At 36.5% G+C, this 21,992-nt stretch overlaps 1 protein-coding gene and 1 long non-coding RNA gene across 2 annotated transcripts in view; one reads left to right on the forward strand and one right to left on the reverse strand.

Moving 5' to 3' along the window:
- The window catches only part of ptprt (protein tyrosine phosphatase receptor type T), a 243,250-nt gene that overhangs the window by 170,666 nt on the left and 50,592 nt on the right, over window positions 1-21,992 (reverse strand). Inside the window, exon 2 of the mRNA XM_051897436.1 lies at window positions 19,578-19,699. Within this exon, the coding sequence (XP_051753396.1) occupies window positions 19,578-19,699 (122 nt within the window). The remainder of the gene's footprint in view (window positions 1-19,577; window positions 19,700-21,992) is intronic.
- On the forward strand, window positions 603-3,575 carry LOC127514522 (uncharacterized). Its single transcript, XR_007930662.1, has 3 exons — window positions 603-2,011; window positions 2,232-2,300; window positions 3,361-3,575. It is a non-coding gene; the product is annotated as an uncharacterized LOC127514522 (long non-coding RNA).

A 21,992-nucleotide genomic window follows, 5' to 3' on the forward strand; every position in this document is an offset into this window, starting at 1 on the left:
CGCCCAGTGCTCTGTTCTGCTTCAGTGGTGGCATGGAGAGCATCACGAGCCTGGGGTTTACAGCACTTCAGGACACACACACACACACACACACACAGTCATGATACAATGGTTCACCTGGAACCTTACACTTCGTTGGACACGCTGCATCATGCAACTGACAAGGGCTAAAAACACAGTGTGTACTGATATCGATCCAGACATGCCTGCACACACACACTTTTTTAGTAGCCTCTCTGCTCACACACACATGTGTGTGTCCTTTATTAGTGTCAACAGATACACTCGGTGGTGTAAACCAACAAAGCGCTAACCTTTTGCTGGTTGCTGTGTGTTGGATGTGCCCGAGATCATCTACTAATGATGAGGTCACAGACACCAACACAATAAAAACTTCAGCTGAGAAACTTTGGTACTGAAAACAACATTTTATTGCTCAGAGATTGCTGTTGGACATTTCAAGATATGTTTCAATATTTTCTCAGGTGTTTATTTTGATACAACAAGAATTTGATGAGAAATGTTGAGTTCATATTGAGATTTCTGACTTCTTAAAGGGGACCTATAATGCCTCTTGTACAAGATGTAATATAAGTCTCTGGTGTCCCCAGAATGTGTTTGTGAAGTTTCAGCTCAAAATACCCCACAGATCATTTATTATAGCTTGTCAAATTTGCCCCTATTTGGGTCTGAGCAAAAACACACCGTTTTTGTGTGTGTCTCTTTAAATGCAAATGAGCTGCTGCTCCCGGCCCCCCTTTCCAGAAGAGGGTGGAGCTTTAACAGCTTGTGCGTCGGTTGCTCAACAACAACAAAGCTGGAGAATCTCACGCAGCCAAAATGAGGATCGTCAGTAACAGTGTTCAACCTTACATTGTTCAAACCGGAGTCGGACACTGATGGAGAGACTTAGGAAGAAGTTACAACTTTTAGAATGAAACTGGACATTTCTGAATAAATGTATGTAGCTGCTGTGGAGTTCAACTCATCGACTAGCATGTGCCGTCATGTTAATCGACCCTGGTTTGTGAAGCAGTCCGGTGTAAAATGACAGCATGGCAACAACACTCTACTACAACAACACTTCCTCTTCTCTAAAGCAGCCCGACATGGCCTCACCCCCTTTGTTGCATGTTCCTGGAGCAGGGTTTATGTAAATTTTGGGGTTTGTGATTCACCTACATGGGAAGAAGCTCGTTGTAGTCCCTACCAGCCATTTGTTGTAGTCCTTAAAAAGCGATTTCTAAAAATATCTCCCTTTGCAATGAACTTTGAGCATCGTAACTTTGCAGATGTTGTTTATGCTCAAACAGCAACATTACACACTAACTAAAGAATTTTGTATCTTAGTAGAATTTTTGTACAATTTGAGACATTGTTGAGAAACATGAAACATCTGAGAATCCTTCCATTGAAAATCACTCCATCTGATCTCACTGCTGTCAAAGAGAAACAACTGAGATAGTAAAGAGATCTCATTTGAGATTCTTCTTTCTTACATTGGTACTGCAGAGAAAAATAAAAATAAGAGCTTTTACAAAAAAAAAAAAAAAAAAAAAGCATCTCTTTTGCTTTTCACTAAATTTAGACATCAAAAAATTAATATAACTGAAAGAGATTGAGGCAGAAGCAAAGTTTTGGTTATCTGCCATCACATTAGCTAATTTTAGATTGTGACAGAACAAATAGGACAAAAGGAAAAAAGGAGGCAGGCCTTTCATACCAGAGGCTATCTATCATTAAAAACCCTACTGGGTATAAAAATATCCCTGAGCAACAAAACTGTCATTGGTCCTGTAGGCTTGTCATTTATCAAACTCTGGCCAATTGTTGTGAGGCCAGGAGGGAAAATGGGAATTCTGGGAGACATTTATCCTGTTTTGGGGCAGGATGCTGTTTTTGTCTCTCTCTCTCTCTTTCTTCTTCCTCTGGTTTGATGTTAGTGATTTCTCTTCACAGGTATCTAGAGTGAGAAGCAGAAACCCAAGGGAAAATATGACACCAGCAGAATGTACGTTATCCTATCTTTCAACAGCATTGCATTTTCTAGCTTGTGAATAGAACAATAGTAGAGGTCAAAGGCAATTAAAGGAGCGTTACATTTTAAAATTTAACATTACATTATAAAATTTAACGTTACATTATTATGTTACTCCTAAAAAGGTAACTAAGTACTAAGCTTTTGTAATGGGAACAATCTAGTTTTGTCACATTGTCGCCTATAATTACAGGGCTGATATGGTGTTAGATGCCTACATGACTACATGACTACTTTATGAAAAAAGAGACTGCATTTATCAGTAAGTACATTTACAATTCTTCATTTAGCAGACCATTTTATCCAAAAATGACTTACAAATGAAGAACATCACAAGCAATTTGTCATAAAAGCCAACAATATTCATGCTATACAAATAAGTTGAATTAATAGACAAGTAGCAAATATTACTTGTTTTCAAATTGCAAATTTGTTTTTTCTGCCACTAAATAAAAAAATAAAAAAGGTAATTGTGAACTTTTTATCTCACAATTCAGACTAAAGTCAGAATTACATGATATAAAGTCAGAATTGTTATAAAGTCAGAATTGCAAGATATAAAGTCACAATTCTGACTTTTTCTCGCAATTGCGAGTTTTTATCACGCAATTCTGACTTTATAACTTGCAATTCTGACTTTTTTTCTCAGAATTATGAGATATAAATTCACAATTCCGAGTTATAAAGTTGCAAGATATAAACTTGCAATTCTGACTTTTTTCTCAGAATTGTGAGTTTATATCACAATTCTGACTTTATTACATGCAATTGCGAGTTTATATCATGCAATTCTGACTTTATAACTCGCAATTCTGACTTTATAACTCACAATTGTGAGTTTATATCTCACAATTCTGAGAAAAAAAGTCAGAACTGAGATATAAACTCTCAATTGCAAGAAAAAAAAAGTCGCAATTACCTTTTTTTATTTTTTATTTCATGGTGGAAACAAGCTTCCATAGTTTATAACATTGTTAATAATAGTAAAAAAAAAAATAATAATTTTTCTTGAGCAGCAAATCAACATATTAGAATGATTTCTGAAGGATCATGTGACACTGAAAACTGGAGTAATTCAGCTTTGCCATCACAGGAATACATTTTAAAATTTATTCAAACAAAAAACAGTTATTTTAAATTCTAATAATGTTTCACACTATTATTGTTTTTAATATATTTTTTGATCAAATTGCTCTAGATGGTACTTGGAATGTGGCTCTTGGCTCTAGTGATAAATTGCTTCTGATGTTCCTCTTATGTAAGTCGCTTCGGATAAGAGTGTCTGGCGAATGACAAAATGTAAATGTTTTATGTGTGTACAGTGGATACCTGAAGCCTGATCTGAAGATACAGTAACATCCAACCATGTGCCGCCTTTTTGCGTCAAATCTCAAATCTCGAGGCTTGATGCAAAATTTCCACCATCATATAATTCAAAGAGCTTTCAGGGCTCAATCCAGGTGTCTACACTACAGAACAGAAAGGAAAAGAGTGGACAACTGTCCAAAGGTAATATTTAGTGTGCATTAGCCTGTCCAGATGATTTCCATCAAACGGTCATGGCAGCACACAGATTCACTGTTATTTATATATAAAACAACAAATATTACAAATTGGAGTCTAATATAACACAGGCAAGACAGTATGCTATGTATAGTTAACACTGGGCCTTGTGCACTAATCCATAAGTGATCAAATCATGACCATAATTAGCTAATGGCTCCAGCAGGCATCTCTCATGAAGAATGCATGTAACCACAACTCTAATGATATTCTGTCAGGGAGCTTGGAGGAACGGAGAGCGAGAGAAGGTGCAAGATACACTCACACATTGAAATAAATCACCTGTCTGCCTTAAACAAATGCACAAGCGTAATAAATATCAATATTGCAGATTTATGTTCTTCAGACATAATTAGATCTTGAACAGTGATGTAATTCTCAGCAAACACACATTATTTTGTTCTTTACTGACTCTTGAGGATGAGAACACTTTCATTTTACATATATTTCAATACAAATATAATCGCTGATTCAATTTAGGAGGAAAGTGTTCTGAATACAATTGTAATCTCAACAACAAACATCTTGATGTGTTCAGAGGTACATGACAGCTTGTTAAAAATCAAATGAATAACAGAGAGAGTGTTGTTAATCTCCTTTTCATTCTTTTAAATTAATCTGGAATAAAATAAAATATAAACATTAGATGAAAACTTAAACATAATGAAAACATAAAACATACGTCGAAGTACTAAAACTAGCACTAAAATAAAGATAAATTAAAGGTATATAGCAATATTAAAAAAACAAACTAATAAAATAGCCTATACAAAAGCATAACAAAATATCTAAACAAACTAAAATGAAAATGAAAAATGAAAATACAGAAAATAACACTGCCAAGAGATTAAATCAGGCTTAAAATCAACATTAAAGGTCATTCACAACCTAAAAGTTAAATAAAATATTCAACAAGAAAAAAAAAGCCAGCGTTTCATACCAGGGATGCATTGAGACTTTCTGAAGGGTGAACTTTTGATTTCCTCGTTCAAAAGCCTTTTCAAAAGTGCATGCTAAGTCCTTTACTACATTTGTTAATAGTTGAACAACAGTTTTACTGACCTTTCACTACATGAATTAACAGAATTAAAATGGATTGTGAATGAAGTTTCATGTTGACATGATTTCCAGAGTACTCCAACTTAAACTCAATGCAACAGGCTATAAAGACCACATGCAAAAAAAAAAAGAAAAAAAGAAAAAATTACATTTCTTGCTCTTATCAAACATTTTTGTCTCTCAAGTTATCCAGACACACTTTCAACGCTTAGAAGATTTGAGGATTAGGCTGACAGGAGAAGATGAAAAAACAGCCAGCCCTAAGCGAAAAGGTGTGGTGGTATTATTATTATTTTTTTAAACTCCTCCACATCCCCTGGATTTGACATGGTGAAGATAGAAGTAATAAGCACTCACACTCTCTCTCTCAATCACTATAACCATCAGAGCAGGAACGAGAAAGAGGAAAGAGAAAAGAGAGGAATTCAGTTGTAAAAAAGTAGGTCAAATGATACTTTATCTTTGATAGAGGTGAGGAAAGAGAATGGAAGTGATACGGAAGTACTGACAGACCACGTGCCGCTGTGCAGGAAGTCTTGAGGACCAATGAAAAGGCTTCTTGAAGTAGATGCACTGCACTTATTTCCTTAGAATAACCCGTGAGGGCCTCCATTTGCTAAAATCAAAGGAAATAGAAAATAACAGCTGTATCTAGCCCAGCTTTTATTGTGCATGACTAAAACCCTGTTACAGAGGATTTAGTAAAGCCTTGGTTATACTCGCATATTATCACATTTTTTAAGGATGCACAATTTGAAGTAGCTGGAACAACAAAATTAGCACACTATAAGCACATCACCATGTGTAATGAAACATGTATGTTAGTAGTAACAAATCTAAGATATATGATTTAACAGGCAGATAAATTACAGTAACAATAACGCTAATATAATAATTATATTAAAAGCTGAAGTTTTTAATACAACCAAATCATAAGAAATGCCACATGTACAATACTTCAAATGATTTCAAATACAGTAAAATCTTGCAAAAAATAGGTTTTCAACTATGTTGTCGAGGTCAACATCAAACAATGTTTGCAATTTTTATTTACAGTTGGATTTATGGTTCCCTATTTCGGTAATAACTGTCTCTTCAACTGTCGTAGACTTTTATATATATATATATTCATATTTCATATTTTTTCACTGTTATTTTGAGTTTTTACTTTTCTGTTGTAATGGCTGATTGTTTGTCTTTGTCATTTTGTATGTTAAACTATATCAAAACAACAATAAAAAATGTATAAAAAAAACTGTTTGCATTTTACTTCCGTAACGTGATTATTTCCATATATAATAGGATATTCAAAAAAAAGTAAAAATAAAAATAAAAAAAATAAAAAATAAAATTAATATACAGCAGGCATTGATTTTATTAATTAGGAAATTATTGGATCGTGAAATGAGGGGAGGGGTTGAAAAATACAGTAAGATGTCTTGGTGATGTTAGCAAAAAAGGTATGGAGTGGAACAAAATATTTATATTTTGATTATAAATAGAGTGCAAAATTTCCAAGTACACCAAGACAGGCTAAGAACTGCAATGGGGCAAATACATTAGCATTGGATGGTGAAATGTTTGCTAAACCTGTAAAACAAAGGAGAAGTGCTCATTTAATATCAGAGGAAGCTTTAACTGAGACAAATAGAACTAGTAATTTTCTGCAAAATATCAAAGATGACATCTCAGTCTTTCCCCAAAGGCTGCAAGCCTCCCAAATGCAGGCTTTCTCTGTGAAACGAGAATGATTCAAAGCACACTGAGGCAGTTGACCTTCCGCTAACACAATACAACAAATGTGGGAAAGAGAGAGAGGGTGAGAGATAGAGAGAGGTAAGAAATAAGTGTGGGGGGGAGCAGATGCATAATTGTCCCCAAGGTAGAAGCAAAAGTGAAATCTGTTGTTGGTTTGGCAAAAGAAAAGGTCAGTGCTTTCAGAGGGCCTATTCAATATCACACATACGCCCAGCCTGGTGGTTTTGGACGGCCACTCTTGAATCAAGCTTTTAGATGAGCCTTCATTGTTCCCTGAGGGCTGGAGAGAAATGCTCCATCAACAAAGGCCACGCCAGGGTCTGATTGCAAGGAGGACAAAGAGAGCATTCAGCTGGAACCACCATATTATATCTGCTGATAAGCAACAGTTACAGTCTAAACACACACATGTGCATGAACACACACAGAAGAAGATAACCAGGCTAACAAAATGGTAAGGCAGGACAAAGACTTACGATAAATGACTTGTGGCAAGCCTTATAGAATGAGGTTTGTGTTGTGATATAGGATGCTGCTGTTGGTCTTGTACAGAGATCAAGAACAGAGATCTAAGGGCAAAATAAATGCTCCTTTCTGCTGGAAACACTATTTCTGTGCTTTGAACTCCCATAATGAAGTTGTAATACAATCAGCAAGTCTTTCTAAAAAAGAGTAGGGAGAAAAAAGAGGCCGGATGGTGTCCTTTTCTGGCAAAGCCAGAAAAGGAGTTTGACTGTTTTGTTTGGCCTTCCTGGCTTTCTGTACTACAAACCCAACTACACTCACACACGCAATATACACATAATAGGAACTTAAAAGCCTTGTGGTCGTTCTATAATGAATAGTCATTAAGCATTACGTTACATGAGGCAGTAAGCGAGACATAACAACAGGTGCAAAACAGGAACAGCCTAATGCGCATAGCAAACATTAAGTATATCTGATGAGATGAGGTTGCTCTGAATCACTGAATAGATGACCGCACATCAATTGAATTCCATATTAATGCACCAATTTAGCTAAACCGCCTACTTTCATGCTGATAAATTATATTACTTAGAACGAAGAATTGTTATATTTTTAGAAAGTTTTTAAGATGTTCATACACAAAAGATGCTTTGCAGATGATACCCTCTTTCACATTTAACCCAAAACCATAAGAAATTGAAAGAATATATTTTTTATGAAAGTAATATATATATATATATATATATGAAAATAATATATATTATTATATAATATATATTAATAATAAAAAATAATATAATATATAATAATAAAAAATAAATGAAAATTATATATATATATATATATATATATTCCCCCCCCCCCTCCACAAATTCACATTACTGTAATGCAGTTTACTTTTGAGTTTTTATTTTTTTTAATCATTACATTAGATTTGTATTAGTCTAATACGATAATATTTTATACTTATATATTACCTAGAAATATAATATACTTTTTAAAAAATCAACATAAAGGAACAACAACAAATATTACCATGAAGTTTAATTACTTAAAGTTTCCATATGCTGTTTTAAAGATTTTGTTTTGGAGATCATCAACCCTTACCAATTCCAGTATGAATCCTCATCCTTTTGAAGTGGAGGCAAAGTGACTTTGCAGCGCTGAAAGCAGTATCTTCTCGACATGTCGACAACACAAACGAGTGATGGCTGATCTCAAAGCACTGCTTTATGAAGCTTCGAAGCGTCATAAATCTTTAGTTTCGAATCAGTGGTTCGGAGCGTGAAAGTCATGTGATTTCAGTAAACGAGGCTTCGTTACGTCATAAGTGTTTCAAAATTTTAAGGTTGAACCACTGTAGTCACATGAACTGTTTTAAATACGTCTTTAGTAGCTTTCTGGGCATTGAAAGTGTTAATTATTTTGCTGGCGATGCAGGCCTCACTGAGCCATCGGATTTCATCAAAAATATCTTAATTTGTGTTCCGAAGATGAACAAAGGTCTTAATGGGTGTAGAACAACATGAGGGTGAGTAATTAATGACAGAATTTTCATTTTTGGGTGAACTAACCCTCTAAGTAATGAGAACTTGGGTGGGAAATATGCTTAATATTGCCATGAAAATAATGTAGCTAAGCAAAATCTTATTTCTTTCTTTTGATTTATGGGATGAGATATATGACCCAGACATGTTCTTCAGATTCTAGAACTATACACATAATATCAGGGATGCAAATCAAATTGGTGACCTACTTATTGAGGCCTAAATCTCGGTCTGAGCAAGGTACAAGGTGGGAAATAAGAATAATAATGGCATGGAAATAATGTCAATGTAATTTAAATGGTTCTAAAAATTGTGAAATTTGACCTCTTAATTCTTTCTTTTAATTTTTGGGTTGATATATGTCCCGGACATTTTTGTGAGTTGCAACAGTATATCCGGGCAGCAAGATCAAATTGGTGATTTACTGTGTAGCAGGTACTGTGGCCTAAATCCCAGTCTGAGCAAGGTACATACCGGCAATTAGTGTCTTGTTGGGTCTGAAAACCACCAGACAAATGGCAAAGTCACTAACTAACACTTCCTAAATACAGCCTTTGCCACAAACTGGACCCAAATTTTCTTGGCGAGAGACTGAGGTAACGTCACTTTAGCTCCAGGATCAGTATAGATCTACTGGGTTCAACTGTTCCGAGTCGAAGCTCTCTTGCGGTATTTAATTTCAGCTGTAAAGTGGCCCTCTCAGCGCCTGGAGCTCTGCTGTCTGCTTCACAATCTGTGGAAAGAGACAGTAGAACATTTCTGCTCTCTCTCATTCTCTCTCGTTTTTATTCCCGCTCTCATTAAGCATGCCTTGCAGTGCCTCATATGTCACCCTGCATTTATTAAGTCACCATCAAATTAATTATGCCCTTCTCTCTGCCAGCCCAATGTAATCTTTCTGGTCACATTATTTCAGATTAAACTATTCCAGTGAAGAAATGGCTCCCATGAATGAAATTTGGTGGAACATAAGGTGCATTGTCTCATAAAATCATTTCAAACAGATGTAATGTGAAGAGAGTTAACTGATTTGGTGAGGACAATTTGCTGAATTGTGATAGCATGCTTACGAACAAGAGGCGAAAAAAATCAGAACAGATGTTCAAAAGAGAGATTTTAAAGGGACAGTTAACCCAAAGGAACTAAAAACACTTTCATATTTTACTCAATCATAGTGGTATATTTCTGAAAGTGGGAAAGAGCATTTGGCAAAAGTAACACAAAAATATACTAATATATAACTTTCCATAAAAATGAATAGTTTAACACAATTAGTTACTTTTTAATAGTAATTCAGTAATGTAATGTGCTAGTTAACACCACACAGTATTTTGCACAGAAAACCTGAAACTGTCAACAGCAGTTGTGTGATTCATCGCCCATGTTTGCAATACTCTAAATTAGCAAGCCACTTTATTACACTTAATTACAATGCAGAATATTTTCCTTTGTTTATTTAAAAAAAAAAAAAAAAAAAAAAAAAACTCACCACTAATACAACAAATAATGAGCAACAATTCCCCATCTCTGTGAATAAATCTTGTTTGCATCATCTTGATAAGCGTTAACGATGTATATAGCAATTTTAATATCTTGGTTAACAAATGCACATGCAAACCATTTAAAACAGACTCAACTAAGTCCAACAGAGGAACAGATTCATAGGCCTGTCTGCTCTGTCAAAGGATTTGCATTCAGTTCTTTCAAACCTGATCAATTAAATACAGGTGCTGGTCATATAATTAGAATATCATCAAAAAGTTGATTTATTTCACTAATTCCATTCAAAAAGTGAAACTTGTATATTATATTCATTCATTACACACAGATTGAAATATTTCAAATGTTTATTTCTTTTAATTTTGATGATTATAACTGACAACTAAGGAAAATCCCAAATTCAGTATCTCAGAAAATTAGAATATTGTGAAAAGGTTCAATATTGAAGACACCTGGTGCCACACTCTAATCAGCTAATAAACTCAAAACACCTGCAAAGGCCTTTAAATGGTCTCTCAGTCTAGTTCTGTAGGCTACACAATCATGGGGAAGACTGCTGACTTGACAGTTGTCCAAAAGACGACCATTGACACCTTGCACAAGGAGGGCAAGACACAAAAGGTCATTGCAAAAGAGGCTGGCTGTTCACAGAGCTCTGTGTCCAAGCACATTAATAGAGAGGCGAAGGGAAGGAAAAGATGTGGTAGAAAAAAGTGTACAAGCAATAGGGATAACCGCACCCTGGAGAGGATTGTGAAACAAAACCCATTCAAAAATGTGGGGGAGATTCACAAAGAGTGGACTGCAGCTGGAGTCAGTGCTTCAAGAACCACTACGCACAGACGTATGCAAGACATGGGTTTCAGCTGTCGTGTCAAGCCACTCTTGAACAACAGACAGCGTCAGAAGCGTCTCGCCTGGGCTAAAGACAAAAAGGACTGGACTGCTGCTGAGTGGTCCAAAGTTATGTTCTCTGATGAAAGTAAATTTTGCATTTCCTTTGGAAATAAAGGTCCCAGAGTCTGGAGGAAGAGAGGAGAGGCACACAATCCACATTGCTTGAGGTCCAGTGTAAAGTTTCCACGGTCAGTGATGGTTTGGGGTGCCATGTCATCTGCTGGTGTTGGTCCACTGTGTTTTCTGAGGTCCAAGGTCAACGTAGCCGTATACCAGGAAGTTTTAGAGCACTTCATGCTTCCTGCTGCTGACCAACTTTATGGAATAATAGGTGAGTGAGCTCTTTTATGACAAAGGCAAACCTTATTCCTCATAATGATTAAAATTTGGATATTATTTCATTTAATTTTGATTTCATGAATTGACCTGTTCACCCTTCAGTTTTTTAAAGCTTGGGAGCCTAAATCCACTTTGCATTAGAATCTGTGTGTCTAAAAGTTTGTGTGTGTATTTGTGTGTCCCTGTGCTATTGAATTTGACAGACATGCAAACTTGAAGGCCCTGTGATCGCCTGTCAGAAACACATAGTGTCTCTCTGCTCGTACAGCACCTCATAAAGTGAAATGCTTCATCTTTCCGTCTTCCCTTTATCCCTCAATACGCCCATTTTTCATTGTCCCCATATCGCTCACATTCTCATCTCCTCTATGTAGTAATCCTTTTATCTCTGTGCTTGGATAATACAATTTTCTGATCATTTGTTGGGATGAAGAGTTTCTGTTATCCATCACTTGTAACGAAGGCCAGAAGTTTGTTGTCTGGTGACGACCTTGAGCGGTGTATTGTTGTGTGGTCGTTTTTTCCCTTGTACACATAGAGGAAACAGAGATGGGTAACCATAAGTCAATGCCATTGTTCGACCAGCAGAGCATTTAAAAGCCATTGTTGTCAGGAGCAATGTAGCCCCAGAGAGAAATGCAGAGAGTTGGTAGGTTTTCATGGCGATATATCAGTAAGCTTAATGCAGCACTACCTCAGTAAGAGCAAATCAGTAGTCTTGATCATGCTTTAAGAATAGCAAGGTCTATCAGAATAGCAAGACACTGCTGTAATCATACTGTAATGCATCACATAGGTCATTCAGTTCTTAAGCTTGATGCTGTATGGGAGTTCTGCAGACGTGTAATGTCTATGTCTACACAGAGCTGTATATTTAAAGAGGTAAGTTCCAGTGTTCTTGCACAGAAAACATGGAATTAAAATTGTGGTTTATATTATAATTATATATTATAGCTAATACATTGTAAATAATATCCTATTGAATATATTAATGTATATTAATGTATTAAATATATTATAAAGATGTATTGAAAATGTATTGTCACTATAGAAATGTCCATGTATGTTCATTTTGTAGAAAACATCTCTCTTGAAATAGTTACTAATCATTATCCAGTGCTCATAAATGACTGGAAAAGTCATGGAAATTCATTGGTTAAAAGATGTAGCAACCTGGAAGTTTATTTCAGACATGTAAACATTATGCATAATGGAAAAGTAATTTAAAAAGTTTTCCAGACCTGGAAATGCCATCAAAAGTAATGAAAATTTCTATAGTCAATACATTTTTTTTTCTTCAGTGTTAAAAACAAAAACTAAACTTCATCTATTAAAACTAAACAGCAAAAACAACTCATTAAAATGGATCAGAAAACCAAAAAATTACCACCCAGTTGTGAGAATGGAAAACATTAAAAACAAAACTATACTAACATACCTCAGGGATGCTAATTAAATAATAAAAATGCATGATAAGTAATCTTCAAATCCCAAATCACTCTTTGATGAGGAGAGACATTGCGTGTTTCTGACAGGTGATCACAGGGCCTTCAAGTCTGCAATGTCACACAGAATCTAATGCAAAGTGAATTTAGGCTCCCAAGCTTAAAAAAAACTGAACGGTGAACAGGTCAATTCATGAAATCAAAATGAAATGAAATCATATCCAAATTTTAGATCATTAAAGCATTAACATCATGAGGAATCAGATATTACATGACATCAGTGCCTATTGGGTAATTATAAACTTGGCCCATCCAGTTGTGAGAATAGAAAACATTAAAAACAAAGCTGATGTTTTTCAAAAGAACTATACTAAGGTCATAAGTACACCTCAGGGATTGCATGATAAAATTGCATGATAAAACCTCTACTAAAATCCCAAATCGGTCTTCGCTGAGGAGGGAGGCGTGAACAAGCAACCAAACAGAGCAGACATGGGCAAAAAACATCCTGTTTTCCTGCCGAGAACAGATGCGTGTTTTTGTCCTGTTAATCACAAGCTCCGATTCTTGACCCAAGTTGCTCGACAGCATTCTGTCCCACCGAGTGAGTGTGAGCGTGTGTGTGAGTCTGAAAGTGTGAATGCATCACTAGGAGTGTGTTCACCGAGGCATGTAAACCAGAGCAGAGACATGTAAGTCAGCAGAGGGCCCGAGCAAGGCTTTAATGAAAGCAGCGTGTCAGCGGAAGGTGTGATGAATTCAGGAGACATGGGAGGGGAGACAGAGAAAGCAGAGGGAAGAAAAAGCAAGAGGGAAGATCGAGGCAGTGGGAGAAGGGAAGAGCGGAGGGCTCTTAGCAGTCGGGTCCCCAGTGTGAGAGCGTGATTCCGGCAGCTCGCGGCAGGAGACTCTTAGAGGCTGTAGCTTTGCTTTATTGGAGCCTGGAAATCAGTAAACAAGACTGATGTGTGTTGGGATAGGCTGCTAAATCCACTACTTCACTCTCCATCATCTGCTTCTATCTGTCTTTTTCTGTCTATCGCTCTCTATTTCTGTCTATTTTCTCTTTTGGCCTGTCAATCTCATTCATGGCAGTATGCTGCTGAATACCCAGCTTCCCTCATTCTCTCTCTCTCTCTCTCTCTCTCTCTCTCTCTCTCTCTCTCTCTCTCTCTGAGTAACATCTGAACATAGTCCAAAACCACATAGTTCAAAACCACCTCCTCAGTATTTCCAAATTACCAGAAAAGACTTTATTACCACTTTAAAATGCAGAACATCACTAGGCCTACTATTACTTCCAGCTCAAACTCGGGAGAAGGGATGCAGAATTTGGAGGGAAAAAAATCTAATAACTGCAATTTTTCTGATTAAAAATTGTGATTGCATCAATTCAAAAAAGCTCCAGGTTTGCTGCACTTGTTTCCAGGGCTGCACAACTTGTCCAAAAATGTTGCTATTATATATCAACATGACTATAATAATTATTATTATTGTTGTTGTTGTTTTTGTATAAATAAAACTAAACAAAATAAGAAATATAGTAATATTTCATTGTAATGCAATATGCATATAGGTTTATAGCCAAGCAAACTGAGGCACTAAATGTCACCTAAACATTAACTCTCTTAAATGAACATTTCTTTTTAGTGAATCTGTTCACTTGACAGTTAATTTAAATGCACCAGTTCATTAAAACGGTACTGATGTGTGTGCCCATGCATTTTAGTGATATACTGTATATACACACAAATATACAGTATATATATATATATATATATATATATATATATATATACATATCTTATTCAATTTTGCTGTTTGATCACTATGCTTTCACTCAACTATATAAATGACGTGTTGTCTAGTTATATTAGTGGCATTTTGTGAATAAATCTGCTCATTAATCATCTTAATTAAGATTCTCAATGTTTTTGTGTCAGAACAATAATCTGAAAAGTAAATTAATTCATTAGCTTGTAGTGTAACATGACTGTAGTTTAACTACTTTAAATTATGAGCAACTCAAAGATTCACTCAACACTGGTTTTTATGTGTGTCTATATGATTAAGTGAATGTGTAAGTGGGTGTATGCAAGTGCTTGCCTAGAGCTCCTTCCCTGTCAATTTCTTTTCAATTGCAACCTTTTCCGCCCCACTTTCTAATCTTGGAGGACAGAAATCAGACACACAATCAAGCACTGCTGCCCATGAGAGCCCTCGAATCATCAAGAAGAACAAAAAAAAAAGGATGAAAAAGTAAAAGCGAAAGGCTACAAATGCCATTTACCCTCGTCAACCATCTGTAACACGCACATTAAACCCTGACAACCTATAATTCAGAACTCAATTACCATTCCAAAAAGTGCACAGTATGCAGAGGGACTTTGGACACCCAAGTGGACGGCTGCATGGAAATCATCTGTCATGATTAAATGACAGCACTTTTGATTGGCTCTGATTTGTTGACAGCTCTGGCCAATCAGAGCACAGAAATAGTAGGACAAATATCAGAAAAACATGAGAAACAAAGACAGAAACAGTGAAAGAACATTCAAAAATATGCCATGGGCTTTCATCTGTCTATCAAAGGCAGTGTAAATACATCTGAAAATAAATGGCCTCTGTGAGTTCATTAGGTCCATAAAAGATTTCAAGAAGTTTTATAAATAAAAGAAATAGAGAAGCTAGAAACGCAGTCTAAACCATTCAAAAAGATACTTAGTTTTTCCTTCAAGGAACAAACTAGCGACCCCAAATCTCACAGACTAAAATTTTAAGCTTAGATTTAAAGGGATATTTGACCCAAAAAGGAAAATTCTGTTATCTTGTACTCATGTAGCTCCAAAAAAATTTTTTATAATTTATATAATTTTTTTTTTTTTCTTTCTACCTTGGAACACAAAAGCAGATGTTCAAAAAAATATATGAATACTCTTGTAGGGGTTTAATCAGAAACTTTCCCAAATCACATTACTGCCTAAAATCAGATGTTTTTGGCATCAAAGGCACTATTGAGTTTGACTACATAAAATAACTCTAACTAAAAGTACCGGTGCACATTCCCTCGCTTAATGTTTTGGAGTGTGGCATCGGAGGGATGATTGGTCTCCTCTCTGAGTGCAATAAGAGCGTGTGCACCTGGCCACAACATCTCATTCACAGATGTATTTTCCCTGGAGGAGCTTGTCTCTGAAGCCCTCAGAGAGCGGCAGTAATGAGAGGAATGGATTGTATTGATGCTAGTGACCCGTGGTCCACGGAGGAATAAAATGAAACAGTGGCGACTGACAGGCTTCATTACACTTCCTGTAAGAACACATTAAGGTGCCCTCATCCCCACCTGAGTCGCCTTTCTCTATCTATCTCCTACCTTTTCTTGCTCTGCCCTTAGGAAAAACAAAGCACAAATGAGCAAATTATTCTCCTAGGTAGCAATGAGACTAAATGGAGAGCAAAAGGAGATATGTGTTTAAATCCAGGAGATTTCTTCAGATAAAAATATCCATCCTTATAATCTCACAGACACTGTTGGCACTCTTGCCAAGATACTGAAGTCAACATTTAAAAATCTCAGTATGACCTAAATGTTGCTCATCAAACTCTTTTAAGATCATATTAGGGCTGCCCCCTAATAGACAAGTAAATATCAGTAAAGGAGACGAGGCTTAGCTGACCAAAAATGTGTTAAACGGTTAATCGCAGAAAAAAAAAAAACTCCACAGGAAGTGGCAGTCACGCAGTCCGTGAGGGACAGATCGTTAACGGCGTGCTCTTGTGGTAATTACAATATGTCAGGCAGGAAATCCAAACATTCGCCTATCGACCTCAAATATGGCTTATCATTTGAAACATGTAAGTAGTAGCAACTTTACATGGCTGCTCGCTCTAACATTAACCTAAATAAATATGCGCCATTCTTCTTTCGCCGCTTCCTTTTTATTTTTAGCACACATAAAAACTACAACTGCCAAAGTGTGATTCAGCATAGTGTTTTGTTTACCAGTAACGCATGCTGATGACGTTTTATTCTTTTATAGAAACTTGCATCGTAGCCTACGAGTCAACAGGTGTCATGATCGTACAGTCTACATGCATGTCATACCCAAGTTTAGTAGATCCATGTCATACAGTGTGATAAAGTAATGATCTCATAGGATTGCTAAAATCATGCAATGTATCCCGGGCTTTAGGCAAGTCCTTTTACTCAGCGGCCATCTTTGTAACGCCTCTCGGGCAGCTGTTTCAGTAGAGCTCCTATCTCTTTGAATGTGGGAACATCTCAACATTCTCCAAAGCTTTTCAGCTTACTATTAAATTTCATATTAGAAATCACCACTGAAATCTGACAACAATTGTCCCATAAATCAAATCAAAAATAAATTTGCTGGACCAGCAAATGCGCATGTGCAGTCCTAAGCGTGCGTCTCAGACTGTTTCTATAGCAACCGGAGCTTCTAATGGTGGCTGCAGTGATGCAATGACTTCACCAATCAGCGACTGGCTGTTTTATTTAGAAGGCGGGATTTATTCCATCATATTGCGTGTTGCACTTTCTCCCATTAATAGTAATATGAGTGTGCCATCTTTGTATATCTAAAGTCTTTGATTAGTTCTCCTGAGCTATAAAAAGGCAACCTATGAGCAATACAATTTTCCTGTGGGCACACTCTTCAAATTGCTACTTTTCATCAGGTCTTTTGCATCCTGGGTGTAATTCACTGAACACTGTATTAAGTGCCGCCTACAATCAGAGAGGAGAGACTGATATCGGTGCGTCTCCACGGGGCTTAATGACGGAAGGATCATGCCGCGGCCCAATTTCCTCCCCTGATTAGACAATCAGATCCTGATGACATCAACACGCGCAGATGGTGCTTCTTCAGCCGTTTATTTATTAATGAGTGCTTGTGTATTTTTATCAGATGGGGCCTGATGCTAGTGCCCCCAATAGAGAAAAATTACTAGACTTTGATGTTTTCGGCTAGATTTTGTTTGATGCTGTTGACGACCTCATTTCCTCAAAACAGTGCGTCTCAACTGGTTTTGCTTCAGGACCCAGATTTTACTTTGGGCATCAAGTGGCGACTTAATACAGCGTCCTAAACAGGAATCACTTTATAAAGCATTGCACCCATTCTGGCATAGTTCCTTGAAAGGAACACACTACCCCCCAAAATTGTCATTTATAAGGATGTAGCATCTTTCCAATGGAGTGTCTGGAAGCCGGAGTGCTTCGGTGTCAAATGTAGTGTGTAGGGAGCAAATGGGGTTAAATAAGCTGACGGGGAGAGACGCAGTTGTGTAGCTGACTCTATTGTCTTTAAGAGTGCTGTGAGACAGAGGTTGTTGAGCGCTGCAGGAGATGGCTGAGTGAGAGTGACAGCGAACTTGATTGCCATTTGTCTCACTGTGGACTACTGCCGAGCTTCCGAGGGAGACAGACTGAGAGAGAAAGAGATAGACTTCGAGGCAGACTGGAGGCCAAAGTGCCTTCTCTTTACAGGGTTTGAAATGAACTTTTTCACTCACCAGCCAATTTAGCTGCTAAGTTAGCTGACATTCAAAATTTCTACTAGTCAAAACAAAAATATAAGAAATAAACTCTTAAACATGCGGCATTTATGAGAATGGGTTGGAAAAAGTGGTTCTCTCGCCGAGACTCTGACATCTCACATGCGGGCCTATTGCACATCGGTCGCGTCATTCTGTACTCGCGTTCTCAAGTTCAAAGCGGCAGTCCAAAACAGTGAATCACCATACAGGACAAAGTTCACTTCAAGAAAGAACAAAGTTGCATCAACGAGTTTGAATTAAGGTATTTGAAAAAACTGAGCAAACAGAAAGAATAAGGGTGAAGAGGCGTTTCTTTCAGTGTGCGACCCTTTATACACTTGTTTTGCTAATGTTTGAGGCTCCTTTTAGGGGAAGGGCTCTGATAGTGATGCCATGCAATGTGATAGAACATAATTTATGAATCATAACTAGTGTGTTGATGCGTTACCAGCCACAGTGGATTTTCACACGCATTTGGCGGGTTTACAGGTGTTAATTTAAACCCTGCTCCATATAACAAGAGGCCAATGGAGAGAAGAATGAGGGGGGAAATATAAATAAAATGAAGGAGAGACTGAAATGTGACCGAAGAAAATAGATCTTGGGAATGGCGGAGGAGTTTGATAAAGGAACTGATCACCCAAAAATGAAAATGTACTTATTTTCTCACCCTCATGTCATTCCGAAACAGTATATTTGTTTCTCCATGTAACACTAAAAGAAGAAATGTTGAAGCAGCTCTTTTTTCACACATCAACTGACCATGTCTATCAAAAACATACCATGAATCTACTTTTAATGCTTAAATTTTGGTCTGTTCCTCACACTATCATCTACAGTAGCTTCAGAAGACTGGCAATATAGTGCATAAATCTATATAAAGCGTAACAGTGTCCTACCCATTTTTTCTGTGGCACTGGTTGCAGAAATATTTTTCCCAATAATTTTTCCTATAGGGATTTTTAAAAAGTCTTTGTTTGAAGAGTTATATGCCATGAACCAAACCAAACAGCTACTAGGTAAATCACACCATAACAAACTTTGATATGAAGCAAAAAAAGTACTAAACAGGAAGAACTACAAGCATTTCGAATTGCATAATTGTTTTAAAAAAGACATAAATTTAAAACTATTGATTTAATAATGCTGATTATGTATATTGCAAGAATATATATGGGATTTTTACTTCTGGAACTCAAATGATGCACTCTATAATGCATTTTAATGGTGTTTTATGTCAGTTTGGAGCATCACAGATGTGCTCCAAGTTAAAAAAAAAAAAAAAAACAGCACATTGGTCTGAAACAACAATAATGGCAATTTTTATTTTTGAGTGAAAAGTCTTCAACAGAAGAGAAAGAGAGAAAGAAAACAGGAAAAAGTGAGGCATGTAGGTATATCCCATACCTGTGGGAACGGCCGCGTCCATGGAGGGTCTCTCCCAGGTGTTGACTTGCTCCCAGGCGAAGCCATTAGTCCCCAACGCCACGCTGTAGCCACAATTACTGTAGTGCTCTTCAAACGAACAGCTGCCTACAGAACACACACGAGAGGGAAGATGGCATATGTCAACATGATTAAGCCACGGAGTGCCATCATTACTTCATCTTCGCTAAAAACACGATTTTCCACCGCATTAAGCTTTATGCTAGCCGGGAGCTAAGGATTAGAAACCCAGGATGAAATAGCACTAATTAAATGTACTCATTTTAACACGTCTTGTATCGTAGCTTTGAGAGAGGGTTTATTATAAGCAGTAAGGTGCAAGAGGGTGTGCTGTATTGTGAATATATACTAAAGGGCCAATACTATATATAACGTGCAGCAGAGTGACACAATGCAGCAAAGCCTTGACTTACTGCTTTTATGAAATGGTTACTACATAATAAAAAATATTATGATCACAGATTTTTATTAAAATATTGCTTTATCAAGAAAATTGATATTTCTCTGAATATTTATTTATCATTGTAGTATTTATTGCTGTATTTAACTTAATTCTGACAAATTCCGATTTTTTAAAGATCATTATATTAGATTATTTTAATCTCATTGAAATTACAAACGTCCATACACATTATGATAATGATAATTTGACAAAATGTGAAACTGTGGTTTATTTATTTATTTATTTTTTAATTTTAAAAAACGTAAAAATATTATTTTCTTCATGCAAAAATAATTCAGTGTAAATTTTTGCAGGCATTTGTGTGCTAATAAACAGGTTTTTACATTAAATTACTATACTATGACTGGAATACTGTATTGACCAATCAGCATCTAGGGCGGGAACTATCTGTTTTATAAAAACCTATTTATACTTCTTGTTTCCTTTCAGACTATTTTCTTTCCTGAATCTTTGTAGGATGGACTGAAAATGTCATACAGCCTTATTCGATTGGACGTTGTTTCTGTACGACACAACGCGGAAATCGCTTTAGCTTGTGTGCACGTTAAGCGCTCAGATTCAACATGATGAAACTTCTGCCTGCAGGATACTTACATTTACATTTCTGCATATTTCAAGGACCAAATATTCACTGCCGTCTTAATTTGCCCCTGCGTATTAGGCTACACAAGAGGATTAAAATGATACAAAAATAATTAATTTGCCACGAGTGCCGAAAGGCAATGAATCCTACAATACCGGCAAGATTCGCAAACCACATCAAAGGTATTCTCAAAGAAATCGCACAACCGTAAAAAACAACAATTGTAAAATATTCAGAATTTTCCAGGGGGAGCGATCGAAGGGCCTAGTGATCTATTGAAGGAAAGAATTAACCAGTCAAAGACGTGATTTTGTGGAACACGTCTGCCCGCTGGGGTTCAGTTCAGACAGCAGCTGAAGAAGAAATGAGGTCTCATGAAGTTTATGTAACCCTCGGTTCCTAATTGACTTTGAAGTGTGCACACATTCATATTGCCACCCTGCTTGTCCTCAGCCTACACTGGGAAAAGAAGACATTTTCATACTCCGAATCAAAAAGTGTCAAACAATTAGCATAGCATAACAGTGCATATTTTTGTACTGAATTTTGGGTTTGTTGAGGGATGTTTAGGTATTCGTACACATTCGATTACATACAAAAACACTATCATTTATAACATATAAAGTAAAAGCAAGATGACAATATAAGTTATAACCATAATTAAACTAAACTACACCTGTTCTCTCTTAATGCAGCATATATTCTCTGGCTCTGTAGGATCTTACAACAGTTCCTACACAAGCGATTTATAGATTATCATGACAGAATATGCTATGCTAACACAAGCTCTTGAAACTCCACCCTCTTCTTGGGAGCAATGGCTCATTTGCATTTAAAGGGACACACACAAAAACTGAGCGTTTTTGCTCACCCTTAAAAAGTGACAAATTTAACATGCTATAAACAATTATCTGTGAGGTATTTTGAGCTAAAATCTCACATACACACTCTGGAGACATCAAGTAGCATTATATGACCCCTTTAAAAACTCAACACAAATCCATTGCAGGACTTTAATTGATCAATAAATAATGAAGAAACTTTCACTGTAAAGGCCTTTATAAATGGCAAATTTGTTTGTAAATGAAATTCAAATGAGGCTAATAAAAGGTAAGTAATTTGCATTCTTTGTATGGCTCACAAAAGCTCAATCAGTATAAAATATACAGTAAGTGAAACAATATTATGGTAAAACAAAAATATTTCACTCATTCATTCTATAGAAATCACACAGAACATACAGTAGACAAAAGGTTCAGTGGGGTTCTATATATGGGTTCTATTTATGCCAAAAGGTTCTATATAAGGAGAAATGTCTTAAATTACTGTA

The sequence above is a fragment of the Ctenopharyngodon idella genome, chromosome 6 (genome assembly GCF_019924925.1).
Source record: "Ctenopharyngodon idella isolate HZGC_01 chromosome 6, HZGC01, whole genome shotgun sequence".
In the NCBI taxonomy this organism is placed as follows: domain Eukaryota; kingdom Metazoa; phylum Chordata; class Actinopteri; order Cypriniformes; family Xenocyprididae; genus Ctenopharyngodon; species Ctenopharyngodon idella.